This window comes from Scyliorhinus torazame, chromosome 30 (genome assembly GCF_047496885.1).
Source record: "Scyliorhinus torazame isolate Kashiwa2021f chromosome 30, sScyTor2.1, whole genome shotgun sequence".
NCBI lineage: Eukaryota > Metazoa > Chordata > Chondrichthyes > Carcharhiniformes > Scyliorhinidae > Scyliorhinus > Scyliorhinus torazame.
In genome coordinates this window covers 27,038,608-27,051,944 of record NC_092736.1, presented here as the reverse complement: position 1 = coordinate 27,051,944, position 13,337 = coordinate 27,038,608, and the positions used below count along the sequence as shown (strand labels likewise).

Here is a 13,337-nt window from a genome sequence, read left to right as displayed (position 1 = left end):
CAAGGCAGTGCTCCACAGGAGGAAAGTGAAGTTCGGAATGTTGCAGCCGGCAAGACTGTGGGTTACACACCAGGGTAAACACCCCTACTTCGAGACGGCAGAAGAGGCATGGACATTTATTGAAGAGGAGAAGTTGGACTAGATTGGAGAAAGAGTGTTTGAAATTAAGTAGTGAGGTGGTGGCAAGGGACTGTGAATCAGATGGGGGAAAATTTTCTTTCCCCTCGAAGGGGGGAGACACGAAGAAATGTGGGCGCCGGTGGGGAAGGGGAGGGGGAAGGAGAGAGGGAGCTGCGCCATCAGGGGCGGGGCGGGGCCGAGAGGGAAGCGCGGGCTTTGTTCCCGCGCTATGGAAATTGTGGCGGGAAAAGGGGGCGCAGGAAGGAGGGGGCCTCACATGATGGGAGGCTAAGGATAAACGGGGGAAGCCGAGGTCAGCCAGAGTTTGCTGACTTCCGGAAGCAATATGGGGGGAGCAACTAAGCTAGAGAGGGATCTAGCCGGGGGGGGAGGTTTAACTGGGTTGCTGCTGCTGCTAAGGGGAAGGGGAGCTGTTACGGGATGGGATGGTCGGGACGGGAGGGCGCCGTCGGGGTATAAGCGGGTGCGTGGGAACCGGGTGAGGAGCTGGTCTAAAAAAGGGGATGGCTAGTCGACGAGGGGGGGGGGGGTAAAGAGCCCCCCCAACCCGGTTGATCACGTGGAACGTGAGAGGGTTGAATGGGCCGATTAAGAGGGCAAGGGTACTTGCGCACCTCAAGAAGCTAAAGGCAGACGTGGTCATGCTTCAGGAGACGCACCTGAAACTGGCGGATCAGGTCAGATTAAGAAAAGGATGGGTGGGACAGGTATTCCACTTGGGCTTAGATGCGAAAAATAGAGGGGTGGCAATACTGGTGGGGAAACGGGTATTGTTTGAGGCGAACACCACAGTGGCAGACAGTGGGGGTAGGTACATGATGGTGAGTGGCAGATTGCAAGGTGAGGCGGTGGTGCTGGTGAATGTATATGCCCCAAACTGGGATGACGCGAACTTTATGAAGTGTATGTTGGGGCGCATCCCGGACCCGGAGATGGGAAAGTTGGTAATGGGGGGGGGGGGGGGGGGAGGACTTCAACACGGTGCTGGACCCAGGGCTGGACCGGTCCAGATCTAGGACCGGGAGGAGGCCGGCAGCGGCCAAGGTGCTTAAGGGCTTTATGGAGCAGATGGGAGGAGTGGATCCCTGGAGATTTACTAGGCCAAGGAGTAAAGAGTTTTCCTTCTTCTCCCATGGCCACAAAGTGTACTCCCGGATAGACTTCTTTGTCCTGGGCAGGGCGCTGATCCCGAAGGTGGCAGGAACGGAGTATTCGGCGATAGCCATTTCAGATCATGCCCCACATTGGGTAGATCTGGAAGTAGGAGGGGAAAAGGAACAGCGCCCACTCTGGAGATTAGATATGGGACTGTTGGCGGACGAGGGGGTATGTGTAAGGGTGAGGGGATGTATTGAAAGGTACCTAGAGATTAATGATGACGGAGAGGTCCAGGTGGGAGTGGTCTGGGAGGCGCTGAAGGCGGTGGTTAGAGGGGAGCTGATCTCCATCAGGGCCCATAAGGGGAAACAAGAGGGTAAAGAAAGGGAGATTGTTGAGGGAGATTTTGAGGGTGGATAGGCAATATGCAGAGGCTCCAGATGAAGGGCTATACAGGGAAAGACGGAGATTGCACACGGACTTTGACTTGTTGACCACGGGTAAGGCGGAGGCACAATGGAGGAAGGCACAGGGAGTGCAGTATGAATATGGAGAGAAGGCGAGCCGGCTGCTGGCCCAACAACTTAGGAAGAGGGGGGCGGCGAGAGAGATCGGAGGGGTTAGAGACGAGGAGGGAAAGATGGAACGGGGAGCGGAGAGGGTGAACGGGGTGTTTAAGGTATTTTACGAGAGGCTATATAAGGCTCAACCCCCGGAAGGGAAAGAGGGAATGATGCGTTTCCTAGACCAGCTGGAGTTCCCGAAGTTGAGGAACAGGAGATGACAGGACTGGGAGCGCAGATTGAGGTGGAGGAGATGGTAAAAGGAATTGGGAACATGCAGGCAGGGAAGGCCCCGGGACCGGATGGGTTCCCGGTGGAGTTCTATAGGAAATACGTGGACTTGCTGGCCCCACTTCTGACGAGAACCTTTAATGAGGCTAGGGAAAGGGGGACACTACACCCGACGATGTCGGAGGCGACGATATCGCTGATCCTGAAAAGAGACAAGGACCCGCTGCAGTGCGGGTCATACAGGCCTATTTCCCTCTTGAACGTAGATGCCAAGCTTTTGGCCAAGGTGATGGCGATGAGGATAGAGGACTGTGTCCCTGGGGTGGTGCATGATGATCAAACGGGGTTTGTTAAAGGGAGGCAATTGAATGCTAATATACGGAGGCTGCTGGGGGTGATGATGATGCCCCCACCGGAGGGGGAGGCGGAGATATTGGTGGCGATGGATGCAGAGAAAGCATTTGATAGAGTGGAGTGGGACTACCTGTGGGAAGTACTGAGGAGATTTGGATTTGGAGAGGGGTTCATTAGATGGGTTCAGCTCCTGTACAGGGCCCCGGTGGCAAGTGTGATTACAAATAGGCAATGATCTGACCACTTCTGACTATATAGTACAAGACAGGGATGTCCCCTGTCCCTGTTACTGTTTGTGTTGGCAATTGAGCCACTGGCCATAGCGCCGAGGGGCTCTAGGGAGTGGAGGGGGGTACTTAGAGGAGGAGAAAAGCATCGGGTGTCATTATACGCGGATGATTTGTTGTTGTATGTCGCGGACCCAGTGGAGGGGATGCCTGAGATAATGCAGACACTCAGGGAGTTTGGAGAATTTTCAGAATATAAATTGAATATGGGGAAGAGTGAACTGTTTGTGATGCACCCCGGGGAACAGGGCAGGGGAATAGACGATTTACCGTTGAGGAGGGTAACAAGGGATTTCCGGTATTTAGGGATCCAGGTAGCCAGGAACTGGGGAACCTTGCATAAGCTGAACTTGGCACGACTGGTAGAGCAGATGGAAGAGGACTTTAGGAAGTGGGACATGGCGCCCCTGTCATTGGCGGGCAGGGTGCAGGCGGTTAAAATGGTGGTCCTTCCGAGGTTTCTTTTTGTGTTCCAGCGCCTCCCTGTACTGATTACAAAGGCCTGTTTTAAAGAAGGTGGACAAGAGTATTATGAGCTTTGTGTGGGCTGGAAAGACCCCAAGAGTAAAGAGGGGGTTCCTGCAGCGCAGTAGGGACAGAGGGGGACTGGCACTGCCGAGTCTAAGTGATTATTATTGGGCCGCCAACGTGTCAATGATATGTAAGTGGATGAGGGAAGGGGAAGGAGCGGCGTGGAAAAGACTGGAGATGGCGTCCTGTAGGGGAACTAGCCTAAAAGCACTGGCGACGGCGCCGTTACCGTTCTCCCCGAAAAAATACACCACAAACCCAGTGGTGGTGGCAACTCTGAAAATTTGGGGGCAGTGGAGACGACATAAGGAAGTGACGGGTGCCTCAGTGTGGTCCCCGATAAGGAACAACCATAGGTTCGGCCCGGGAAGGATAGATGGGGGATTTAAATCTTGGCAGCGAGCAGGAATTGCGAAACTGAAGGACTTGTTCTTAGGCGGGACGTTCGCGAGTCTGGGAGCACTGACAGAAAAATATGGGTTGCCACCTGGGAATGCATTTCGCTATGTGCAAGTGAGGGCATTTGTGAGGCAACAGGTGAGGGAATTTCAGCAGCTCCCGGCGCAAGAGATCCAGGACAGAGTGATTTTGGGGGCATGGGTGGGTGATGGTAGGGTGCCAGATATATATAGGGAAATGAGAGACGAGGGGGAGACGATGGTAGAGGAGCTGAAGGAAAAATGGGAGGAGGAGCTGGGGGAAGAGATTGAGGAGGGGCTGTGGGCAGATGCCCTAAGTAGGGTAAACTCTTCGTCCTCGTGTGCCAGGCTCAGCCTGATACAATTCAAGGTTCTACACAGGGCGCATATGACTGGAGCAAGGCTGAGTAGATTTTTTGGAGTGGAGGATAGGTGCGGGAGATGCGCGGGAAGCCCAGCGAACCACACCCACATGTTTTGGTCATGTCCGGTATTGCATGGGTTCTGGGTGGATGTGGCAAAAGTGATTTCAAAGGTGGTGGGGGTCCGGGTCGAACCAGGCTGGGGGTTGGCTATATTTGGGGTTGCAGATGAGCCGGGAGTGCAGGAGGTGAGAGAGGCCGATGTTTTGGCCTTTGCGTCCCTAGAAGCCCGGCGAAGGATTCTACTTTTGTGGAAAGAAGCTAAACCCCCGGGCGTGGAGGCCTGAATAAACGACATGGCAGGGTTCATAAAATTGGAGCGGATAAAGTACGCACTAAGAGGTTCACCAGGCGGTGGCAACCGTTCCTCGACTGTCTCACAGAGCGATAAGGGAAAGTAGGAAAGGTAGCAGCAACAATCCGGGGGGGGGGGGGGGGGGGCGGGGGGGAAAGAGTTACTATTTTAGTTACTATTTCTGTTGTTTCTTATTTTGTTGTTGGCAGTTGCCGTTAGTTAGCATATTATTTATTTAAAAAACGATCAATGTATATATTATTACAAAGTTGTAAAATGGGAAATTTTTCTTTTTGTTTGATCGAAAAACTTTAATAAAATATATATTTTTAAAAAAACATACATGTTTATAAAAACAAGGCCGGTAACAATTAAAAAGATACACAAAAGTTAAAAAATTTTTTTTTACAGTACGCAATTCTTTTTTTTCCCAATTAAAGGGCAATTTAGCGTGGCCAATGCACCTACCCTGCACATCTTTGGGTTGTGAGGGTGAGACCCACACAGACACGTGGAGAATGTGCAAACCCCACATGGACAGTGACCCGGGCCGGGATCGAACCTGGAACCTCAGTGCCATGAGGCAGCAGTGCTAAAAACAATTTTTTAAAAAATACAGCCTGGTTCCATCAAGTGTTAACTTTTTAAAAAGTGCTGTGACTGCCTAAGCACACCTATCTTTTGCTCTACCTGCATTAAGAGTAAGACCAGTGATGAGATTAAGTTTCATTCGGAACATTAATGGCAAAGAAGCACCACAAAGAACAAAACAGTGACCAGTTTAAAATAGTTTTGCTTTCACCATTAAGTAACAACAAAACTGATCTTGAGAATGCACTGCGTAAATCTAAAACATCAATATTTTTGAAGCCAAGAAGTTAAAGCTTCAGAACTGCAGAAGCCGAGACCATGAAATGCATAATTTTTCACTGAAGCAGTTCCGCTTACCTTGTCGTCATGACAATAACAAGGACATGTTGTTCCCATACCATTCGCCAGAAATCATTGTATGTCTTTTCTAAAGGTCCTGTGGTAGAAAATAAAAGGGCATGAGGTTAAAAAGGAAATACAATTATGGGTTTTTACAACTGGAGGGCCAAGGTCTGTCCGAAGCTCCTGGAGCAGCATGACGAGACACTCGCTCCTCCCATTGTTCCTCCCACCCGTAACCAAATAATCCCTAGGTGGAGGCACAAAATCCAAAACCAAGGAAGGGAGAAATACTCAAAAAACTCCTCTCCACATTCAAGAAGGAAATAGGGAGAGTGCAGGGCCAACATATTCCAATCAAGAAAAAGGGTGGGACCACCAAATCCAGTGAACCCTGGATATTGAGAAATATACAGCACTGGATCAGGCGAAAAAGGGAGGCTTATGACAGATATTGGGGGCTCAAAACAGAAGAAGCCCTAGAGGTGTATAGAACGTGCAAGAGGGAATTTAAAAAGGAAATTAGGAGTGCAAAAAGGAGACATAAAAGGACACTAAAGGAAAATCGTAAGTTGTTTTACAAGTAATTAAGGGTAAAAGGAGAACTAGGGGAAGAGTATGGTCCATTAATTTGTGTGTGGAGCCGGAGGATGTAAGCAGGGTTTCAAATGAATATTTTGTGCCGGTGTTCAGTAGTGAGAGACGGTGTGGGTATAGCAATCAGGGAGAAGGACTGTGATAAAATTACACACTTACACAAACACACCCCTGATGGCTACGGTAGCCAGATTATGTCCAATATTGACGCCACACTTTATGAATGATGTGTAGACTTTGAACAGGGCATTGAAGAGATTCACTAGACAGTTCCAGGAAATGAGGATTTACAGTATTGTGGGGTTCTCCTTATAACAGAGAAGGCTAAAAGACGATTTGATCAGGGTGTTGAAAATCACGAACCGTGCGAATAAAGAGAAACCGTTGCCAATCAGTGAAGGGTTGATAACCAGAGGGCACCGCTATTGGGCCAAACAACCAGAGGTGGCGCAAGGAAAAACTTTATTAACCAGTAATTGATTAGGATTTGTAATGGACTGCCTGATAGGATGGTGAATACGGATTCACTAGTAGCTTTCAAAAGGAAATTTAAAAATACTTAAAGGAAACTTTTCAGGGTTAGGAGAAACGAGTGATGCATTGAAACTAACTGGATTGTTCTTTGAAAGAGCTCACGCATTCTTCTTCAGTGGAAGGATGCGAGGCCCCCAAGTGTGGAATCCTGGATCAGCGATATGGCAGGGTTCATTAAATTGGAGAGGGTGAAATTCGCCTTGAGAGGGTTGGTACAAGGGTTCTTTAGGCGGTGGCAACCGTTCTTAGACTTCCTGGCAGAACGGTAGACATTGGTCAATGGCAGCAGCAACTCGGGGGGGGGGTTTACTTTACTTTATTTCTGTTTCTATTATTTACACTGGAGGGTCCAGGGGGGTGTATATACTTCATGTGTTAAGTCGGGGTGTTAATGTTAATTTATTATTTATGTACAGGGGGAGGGGTTTGGGGTTGCTTTTCTAGACCGTGTTTTGTACTTAACCCTGTTGGGTTCCTTTTTAATTTAGTTATTGATATTTTATGAAAACCTTAATAAAAATGTTTTTTTTTTTAAAAAGAGCTCACGCAGACTAGGTGGCCTCCCTCTCTGCTGTCCTAGTCTATGAACTGTGGCTCAGCTGTTAATACTCTTGCCTCAGAGTCAGAAAGCTGAGAGTTCAAGTTCCAGTCCAGGTACTGAGAACAAATAGTAAGACTGACACTCCAGCGCAGTACGGAGGGTCTGGCTGCACTGTTGGAGGTGTCAGCTTTCAGATAGGACGTTAAGCAAAGGCACTGTCTGACACCTCAATTGGTGGAGAAGATCCCAGGGTGGCACGGTAGCACAGTGGTCAGCACTGTTGTTTCACAATGCCAAGGATCTGGGTTCAATTCCCAGCTTGGGTCACTGTCTGTGTGGAGTCTGCACGTTCTCCCCGTGTCTGCGTGGGTTTCCTCCAGGTGCTCCGTTTCCTCCCACAAGTCCCGAAAGACGTGCTTGTTGAGTGAACTGGACATTCTGAATTCTCCCTCAGTGTACCCGAACAGGCATCTGTGTGTGGCGTCTAGGGGTTTTCACAGTAACTTCATTGCAGTGTTAATGTGAGCCTACTCGTGACACTAATAAAGATTATTATTAGTTCAAAGAAGAACAGAGGAGCTATCCCCAATGCCTTGATCAATATTCATCCCTTTATTATTATCACTAATCAGATTTTCTATCGATTAATACATGGCTGTTTTTGGGAGTTCGTTGTGCGCAAATTGGCTGACGTATTTCCTAGAACAGTGAATACGCTTCAGAAGTACTTAATGGGGCAGCACGGTGGCGCAGTGGTTAGCACTGCTGCCTCACGGCGCCGAGGTCCCAGGTACGATACCGGCCACAGGTCACTGTCCGTGTGGAGTTTGCACATTCTCCCGGTGTTTGCGTGGGTTTCGCCCCCACAACCTAAAGATGTGCAGGGTAGATGAATTGGCCACGCTAAATTGCCCCTTAAATGGAAAAAATGAATTGGGTGCTCTAAATTTTAAAAAAAGTACATAATTGGCTGTAAAGCACTTTGGGATCTCCAGTGGTCATGAAAGATGCTATATAAATGCAAGTCTTTGTTGTTTTTTTCTTGAAATTATGGTCTTGCAATGATTAGACACAAAATGAATCAAAGCAAGTTACAATGGTTGCCCTAACTTTATGGTAACAGATGTCTTCTATGTTTTTTTATATGGGTTAAGGGAGGAAAGAGAGAGAGAGAGCGACTGCTTTGAGGCTAGGAAAGATACTACCACTGAATGAAGAGAACCCTCAGCATGAGGTTTGTTATCGCAAGAGCTTGATTATACAAAGACTGCCCATCCTCCATGAGATCATGGCGAGAGAGGAAGGCCAAGAAAATTATATACGCCTAGCATAAAAACATACAAGCCTCTCTCTGCTGGTACCTGGTAAACAGCATTACTGCTAGCCTTTGTAGAACGGGTTTTTTTTGTACGATGCTCAGCTTCGGGACAGAAGAGGATGATTTGAATATTGACACCTGGAAGGGATAGAGGTCAACAGTCTGAGATCTTGCAACAGATACTGCAAGAAACCAAGACGGTTCAAATTCTTGTTGATGCTGACACATCAGAGAAGGGGCTGAGGAGGTGGACTAAGGAGGTGGTAATAAGATTCATGAGTCAAAAGACGAGGCTATTGCTGTAATCTCGGTGACACAGCCTCCCACAACCAAAACTCTGAATCAGTTCAGAACCAAGACTTGTTGCTATTTTCCCCTTTAACCTGAAATGTGTGCAATCAATATTACAAAAGCGCTGATAAGGTAACTTCTGATATTTCCTTTCAGAGCAAGATAGGCATGTGAGGGAAGTCAAGCTCGTGGGGTGATAAAGATATAGGCCGGAACATTCCGGCCCTTCCCACTGGCGGAATCTTCTGGTCCCGCCGACAGCACACTGTGGGTTTCTCCAGCGGCGAGGGGGGCATTCAACAGGAAGCCCTGTTGACCAGAATATCCGGCTTTCGACTAATGGTGGGGTGCCTCCTTGCACCGTTACCATTAATCATTGTGGGGGTACCATTGATCAGAAACTGAACTGGACTAGCCACATTAATACTGTGGCTACCAGGGCAGGTCAAAGGCTAGGAATCCTGCGGAGAGTAACTCACCTCCTGATCCCCCCAAGCCTGTCCACCATCTACAAGGCACAAGTCAGGAGTGTGATGGAATACTCACCACTTGCCTGGATGAGTGCAGCTCCAACAACACTCAAGAGGTTCAACACCATCCAGGACAAAGCAGTCCCGCTTGATTGTCCCTCCTTCTACAAATAAGCCCTCCACCACCGACGAACAGTGGTAGCCGTGTGTACCATCTACAAGATGCACTGCAGTAACTCACCGAGGTTCCTCAGACAGCACCTTCCAAACCCTCAACCACTACCATCTAGAAGGACAAGAGCAGCAGATACCTGGGAACCTCACCACCTGGAGGTTCCCCTCCAAGTCACTCACCACCCTGAATTGGAAATATATCACTGTTCCTTCCCTGTCACTGGGACAAAATCCTGGAACTCCCTCCCTAACAGCACAGTGGGTGTACCTACACCTCAAGGACTGCAGCGGTTCAAGAAGGCAACCTTCTGAAGGGCATCTAGGGATCGGCAATAAATGCTGACCCAGCCAGTGACACCCACATCCCATAACGATTTAAAAAAAAAAAATCCTGCCCATACAGTCTGTAGCTTGAAAGGCCAACAAGATTCGTTATGTTTGAGAAGGTGACCTGAAAAGTTTTGTTCACCCAAAGCACATTTGGGAAACCTGTGTCAATATTCATGGCTAAGCTAGACAAATCTTTGACAAGGGAGTCAAGGGTTATGGGGGTCAGAGAAGGAAGTGGAACTGATGCCCACAACCAGGTCAGCCATGATATGATTGAATAATGGAGCAACTCAAGGGGCCAAATCGCCTTCAGTTACTCAATTAATTCACAAACTTCAAAGGGCTCGAGACTTCAATAGTTAACAAAACAACCAAACTGAAAACACCAACACTAAAGGTGAAATTTGAAGGTTACTGGTGGGAACTGAGAAGAGATCCAACTATTGCTTGGGTGTGACATTTAAGTGGCGCAGAAATAAAGTCCCCAAAAAGGCTACAGCTCTGCAAACTAATAACTGGGCATTATCTTTGTGGTTTATCTTTGCCCACTTGCTATCGGAAGGTGACAATGTTGCAAAAACAGTATTTCTGCTTCACAGTGTTAGGCTGGAATGGGCAATTTGATTATGAAAAAGTTGTGAATTTAAAAAAGTGTTATTGAACATTTTTTGAATATATAAATAAAAAATACACAACAGATAAACAACCCCCCAAAAACACCCCCTGCAAATCCCCCCCCAGCTTTTGACGGTGACCAGTTCCTTGAAATATATGACAAATGGCTGCCATCTGATGTAAAACCGTCATGTATATTTCATTTTCTCAAGGTATAAAAACTCCATCCGAGATTCCCTCAGCATACCAAGGCACTGGGTGGAGAAGCTGACCTCCACTCCAACAGAACCCGCCTTTTTACTAATACTAATTTATGTCAGTTCCCCAATCTCACCAGTCCCTTGTATCTTCTCTGGGACGTTTTCCTATCTTCCTGCTTGAAGACAGACACAAAGGGCATGATTCAACTAATTGGGAACACGTTTCGCCACCTGTTTCCTGATGCTCACAGCAACTCGCGTTGCACAAGGGGCCTCACTGGGGAACGTGCAGCCGAGGCTGCACATAGCTCCGTTTTGTACACTGAGGAGCTCCGCTCGCCGGAACTCCCCAGTGTAGCAAGAGATTGGGATGTCATTTTGAAATGGCGTCTCGTTCTCTGGAGCTCCCAAAGCGATCCCCAACCCCCCAAGCCCCAACACCCACGCAGGACGCCCCCGGCCTGATTGACGCACACAAAATATATCAGCTTGGCACATTGACAATGCCAACCTGGCATGCTGGCAGTGCCCTGCCAGATGGAAGTGCCATTTGGGCACCTTGGCAGTGCCAAGCTGGTACCCAGGTGGCACTGCCAGGGTGCCCAGGTGGGAACAGCAGCACCACTCTGCCCAAAGGGCATACAGCTGGGGGCCTACGATCTCTTGAGAGACCCCCACAAGTGCCATTCAATCTGGTCCCCGTTTGCTTGCCTATCTACCATCATATATTTTAAGAAGTATTTTCACACCAGGTTAAAGTCCAACAGGTTTGTTTCAAATCACTAGCTTTCGGAGCACTGCACCTTCCTCAGGTGTTCCTTCGGGGTGCTCCTTCGGGTTGTTGGATCTGCTGGAGTTGCAGACAGGGTCGCAGACAGGTGCGACGGCAGATGTCTTGGCCTTTGCCTCGCTGTTTGCTTGCAGGCGGGTTCTGATGGAGTGGAGGTCAGCTTCTCCACCCAGTGCTTCGGTGTGGGTGAGGGAATCTCATATGGAGTTCCTCCTTCCTTCACCTGAGGAAGGAGCAGTGCTCCGAAAGCTAGTGATTTGAAACAAACCTGTTGGACTTTAACCTGGTGTTGTAAGACTTCTTACTGTGCTCACCCCAGTCCAACGCCGGCATCTCCACATCATCATATATTTTAACGCATTTCCCTGTCTAACACATCCAATTTTCCCCTCATATCTTCGTAGTCAATTCAACTGTCGCAACTTTCAAACTGAATGTAAACTTTGGCCATATTATGATTACTCTTGCCTAAACGCTCCTTTACGACAAGATAATTAATTAGCCATTTCTTATTGCACAATACTAGATCTAAAATAGCCCATTCCCTATTGGTTCCTCAACATATTGTTCGAAAAAAACATTTTGCATACATTCCTAGAATTTGTCCTCCACAGGCATCAGTACAAATTAGGTTTACCCAGTCTATATGGGGTTTAACGTTCCCTATGATTACAATGTTATCATCCTTACATGCACCTCTAATTTCCTGATTTATACTATGCCCTACATTATCATTACAGTTCTGTAGAAGAGTCATTTAGGCCCAAAACGTTAATTCTGTGTCGCTCCATAGATGCTGCCAAAGCTGCTGAGTTTATCGAGCATTTTCTGTTTTTATTTCAGATTTCCAGCCTCTGCAGCATTTTGATTTTATCACTATTGTTTGTTGGCCTAAAAACAACTCCAATTAATGTTTAATATATGACTCTGAAAAAGACCATAAGAGTCATACGGACTAGAAACATCAATTCAGTTTCTCTCTCCACGGTTGCTACCAGACCCGCTGGACTTTTCCAGCATTTTCTGTTTTATTTCAGATGCCCAGCATCCACAGTATTGTGCTTTTCTCCTACTCATGTTTGTTGCCCCTAGCTGTTTTGTAGCTCCGCCCTCACTAATCCAACCCAAATGGGTATGCTGAGCCATGAGGTTACAAACTGTAGTGGTACAAAGTTCTGCTGCTACTTATGGTCCAAAGTGGTGGGACCATACTACATGATGAAGGTGTCCACAACATGGAGAGGAACCTTTTGCTTTCAGAAGACCAGTGCAGTGGTCAATCATAGCAATGCTGGGGGGAGGGGGGGGGGGGGGGGGAAAGGGGGGACTGCCTGGGAGGGTGGATGAGCAAGAGATAACATGAAGGGTTGGGTAAACTGGCACGTACGGGTGAGGGCCAGTGCACAAAGCTGTGTAAATATATCATTTTGCCATGTATATATCTTGCTCTGCGTGATTTCTCGTTTTTTTTGTTACGAGGGGGGGGGGTTATTGTTTGTAAGGGAGAAAATTGTGTTAAAAAACTTTAATAAATATATTTTTTAAAAAATAAAAAATCATTGCAATGCTGTTATGGACAAACTTTCCAACGACAAATAGGCTGGTGAGGAGGAGGTCAAGTAGACTCATGTCGATCACTCACCACCGGATACATATCCAGTCACAACAAGGTCAGCTCAATCAGTAATGGTTCTACTAAGTTACTCTTGGCGATGGACATTAAAGCCTTCTACCATTGCTTCTTTCAGATTCCTCAAATTGTTAGTTAACCTGCAGGAGAGCTGATTCTGCAGTAAATAGTGACAATCAGCAGGAGGTTTCCGGTTTGACTTGAAACTATGTGACTTCAGGAGGTCTGAAGTCAATTTGGAGGTCATTCAGGGCCAAACCCACTTGACCTCTTGCAACTCTGGTGGGTTTTTCTTCTGTCCAATTTATGTACACAGGGTTGACACTGAAGGGTGGGAAATGTTGGCCGATGGATAAGATACCAAGAGTAAGAATATGTTCGGACGTTTCTCAAATAGACTGGACAGTCCTTCCAATTTGATAACTAAATTCAATTCAATCTCACAACCTGTCTTGGTGGGATAAGAACTCACAACCTCTATTAATCTAGAAGCACTATAAACCTGGCTAATTTCCAAGTCAAACAATTTGTATAGTCGCACATTTTTATTCTAAAATTTTCTAATAAAAGACTGCT

The 13,337-nt window shown here is 47.5% G+C and overlaps 1 protein-coding gene across 4 annotated transcripts in view; it reads right to left on the bottom strand.

Annotated features, from left to right (window-relative positions):
• ptpn9a (protein tyrosine phosphatase non-receptor type 9a) overlaps positions 1-13,337 on the bottom strand; it is a 278,081-nt gene that overhangs the window by 47,595 nt on the left and 217,149 nt on the right. For all 4 annotated transcript variants that reach the window (XM_072493042.1, XM_072493040.1, XM_072493041.1 and 1 more), the window contains one exon: positions 5,290-5,368. In XM_072493042.1, coding sequence (XP_072349143.1) covers positions 5,290-5,368 — 79 coding nt within the window. The remainder of the gene's footprint in view (positions 1-5,289; positions 5,369-13,337) is intronic.